The sequence below is a fragment of the Sus scrofa genome, chromosome 12, assembly GCF_000003025.6.
Source record: "Sus scrofa isolate TJ Tabasco breed Duroc chromosome 12, Sscrofa11.1, whole genome shotgun sequence".
NCBI classification, from domain to species: domain Eukaryota; kingdom Metazoa; phylum Chordata; class Mammalia; order Artiodactyla; family Suidae; genus Sus; species Sus scrofa.
In genome coordinates, this window is record NC_010454.4 from 18,335,509 (window position 1) to 18,337,653 (window position 2,145).

The window sequence follows — 2,145 nt, forward strand, 5'->3', positions numbered from 1 at the left end:
ATTTATACAGATCTCTAGACCCAGATGCCAATAAAGTGAATGTGTTCATCCAGACACAACCGTGTACAACACCACCGCACCTTCAAAGGTTTGCTCAGGTTACCACTTTGTGGTACTATAAATAAAACACTGAACTTTCTGCCAAAGGGTCTCACAGAGTGATTCAAAGATCACAGGGAGTGAAACCAATGAAAGACCTACAGACACTGGTCAAGGCAAAAGTTTACCCCCGAAAACTTTGTGGTACTATAAATAAAACACTGAACTTTCTGCCAAAGGGTCTCACAGAGTGATTCAAAGATCACAGGGAGTGAAACCAATGAAAGACCTACAGACACTGGTCAAGGCAAAAGTTTACCCCCGAAAACAAAAAGCAGCTACAGATGGCAAAGGTGAAGCCGTACTTTCACTTCTGAAATGAATTTCGAATTCACCAATTCCCACGTGTGATTGGGATTTCTACTCAGAAGGGCTGCACTTTCCCTCCTTCCTGTTCCTACTTCCTCCTTCTCAGGAATCTCAAACTTCGAAACAAGGCTTTTACTACATTAGATCTGTGTGCCAAAGAACACAGTCTCATAAAAACCAAATTTGACAAGTTTCCTTTCCACCTACATTCTTGTGATTTTCAATGTCGAATGAAGAACACAAAATTAGATCTTTTAACCTAAGCATTCATCGCAAGCAGTTTATAACGACTTAAACAAGTCTTTGTTCTCCCATTGCCTCAAGGTAGCAGAATTTCTCTTAAGTTTATCCACGATCTCAACCTTCTACCTCTTACCTCCACCTCCAGGACTACCACCAACCAATACTGCAAATGTCAGGATGGCTATGAAAATTAGACTACCACATACTCAACCAAAGTTATACATCCAAAACAGTCTCTCACGACTTTCCGTTAGAAAACCTACATGTGAACATAGATAGGGAGAGTGAGGCGTTAGCGCCAGCCACTGTAACAATATGGAGAAAGAGAAACGATAGGGTGTGGCTTACAAGAGCGAAAACTGATTTGGAAGCTCACCAGGCAACCGCCTGATACATTTCTTCCACCCCAGGAACAGTTACCATTGAGGCAAAATCCTAAGTACAGTATTAAGCCACTTCTAAACAGTGTCCAAGGAAGCACCGTCAATGTCTTAAAGCTCGAGGCTACTTCACAAAGTTAACTGAGCAAAGACCTAATTACACACTACTTACGAAACATGGATTATTTGGAGCAACGGACACTATATCTATCCAAACATTATCATATAGTAATTACGTAGGATTTATAAGGTGAGTTTCTATCTTGGGATTCTCTAGGAGTGCTACTTTACAACATAATTATGGTTGGTAAAGCCTGATGAATTTCCTCATCGAAAGTGAACTGCCGTGAAACGTTTTATTATTCATTTACTGCTAATCACGCTGTTCACACAACACCTCTACAAAGTAACGTTCCTTTTGAACTGCACTGTTGGATTGACCAGTGTTGTGCCATCAAAGACCATCGCTCAACGTGCTTTTTTCCCGGACAAGCCTCAGCCACACGGGTACAACACTACACAGAACTTTTATATAATAAAAGTACTGAATGTCTTTGGGCCTTAATATACTGAGCACCCACCACCTGAAAAATGACAAAGACAGCAACCAATCGCCAGGCAGGATTCCAATATCTCAGCCAATAAGAATATGGGGGCGGGGCTACACTAAGCTCCCGGTGTCTTCCCCGCACCCCAAAGACCCAGGTTGTGGGGGACTAAACAGGAATTAGACTCCGAGGATCTCGTTACCCCCGGTTGTAGCTGTTGTCCTCCTCGTTCTCGCAATCGCTGCAGTGTTCATGGCCGTTTCCGTTCCCTTCCATCATCTGCGGCAGCGGAGGTGCCGGCGGCTTCACTGCTGTCTCACTCTCGTCCGCCATCTTGAGTTGCGAGAGCCGGCCTCCGCGCCTCGCTACATGGGGGGTTCCTATTGGACGAGAGAAATTTGCGTGATATTCTGGGTATTGTAGTGTTTGTGGCGAAGGTAGCCGTAACTAAGAGCAGCTCACTCGTGGGAAACCGAAACAAGATGGACTACAATACCCAGAAATTAAGAGGTGCGGCTGTCCTGGGTGTGGGACCAGCACTACCCGGAAGTCCTGGGAATTCGGCC

At 44.5% G+C, this 2,145-nt stretch overlaps 1 protein-coding gene across 2 annotated transcripts in view; it reads right to left on the reverse strand.

The window, feature by feature from the left end:
• NMT1 (N-myristoyltransferase 1) overlaps nucleotides 1-1,932 on the reverse strand; it is a 34,070-nt gene extending 32,138 nt beyond the window's left edge. Inside the window, exon 1 of one of the 2 annotated variants that reach the window (XR_002337086.1) lies at nucleotides 1,782-1,918. Coding sequence is in view for 1 of the 2 variants with exons in the window: in XM_021066846.1 (XP_020922505.1) it covers nucleotides 1,782-1,912 (131 nt within the window). In the remaining variant the exon portion in view is untranslated. Of the gene's footprint in view, nucleotides 1-1,781 lie in introns of both variants that reach the window. The other variant, XM_021066846.1, reaches the window with a different exon arrangement.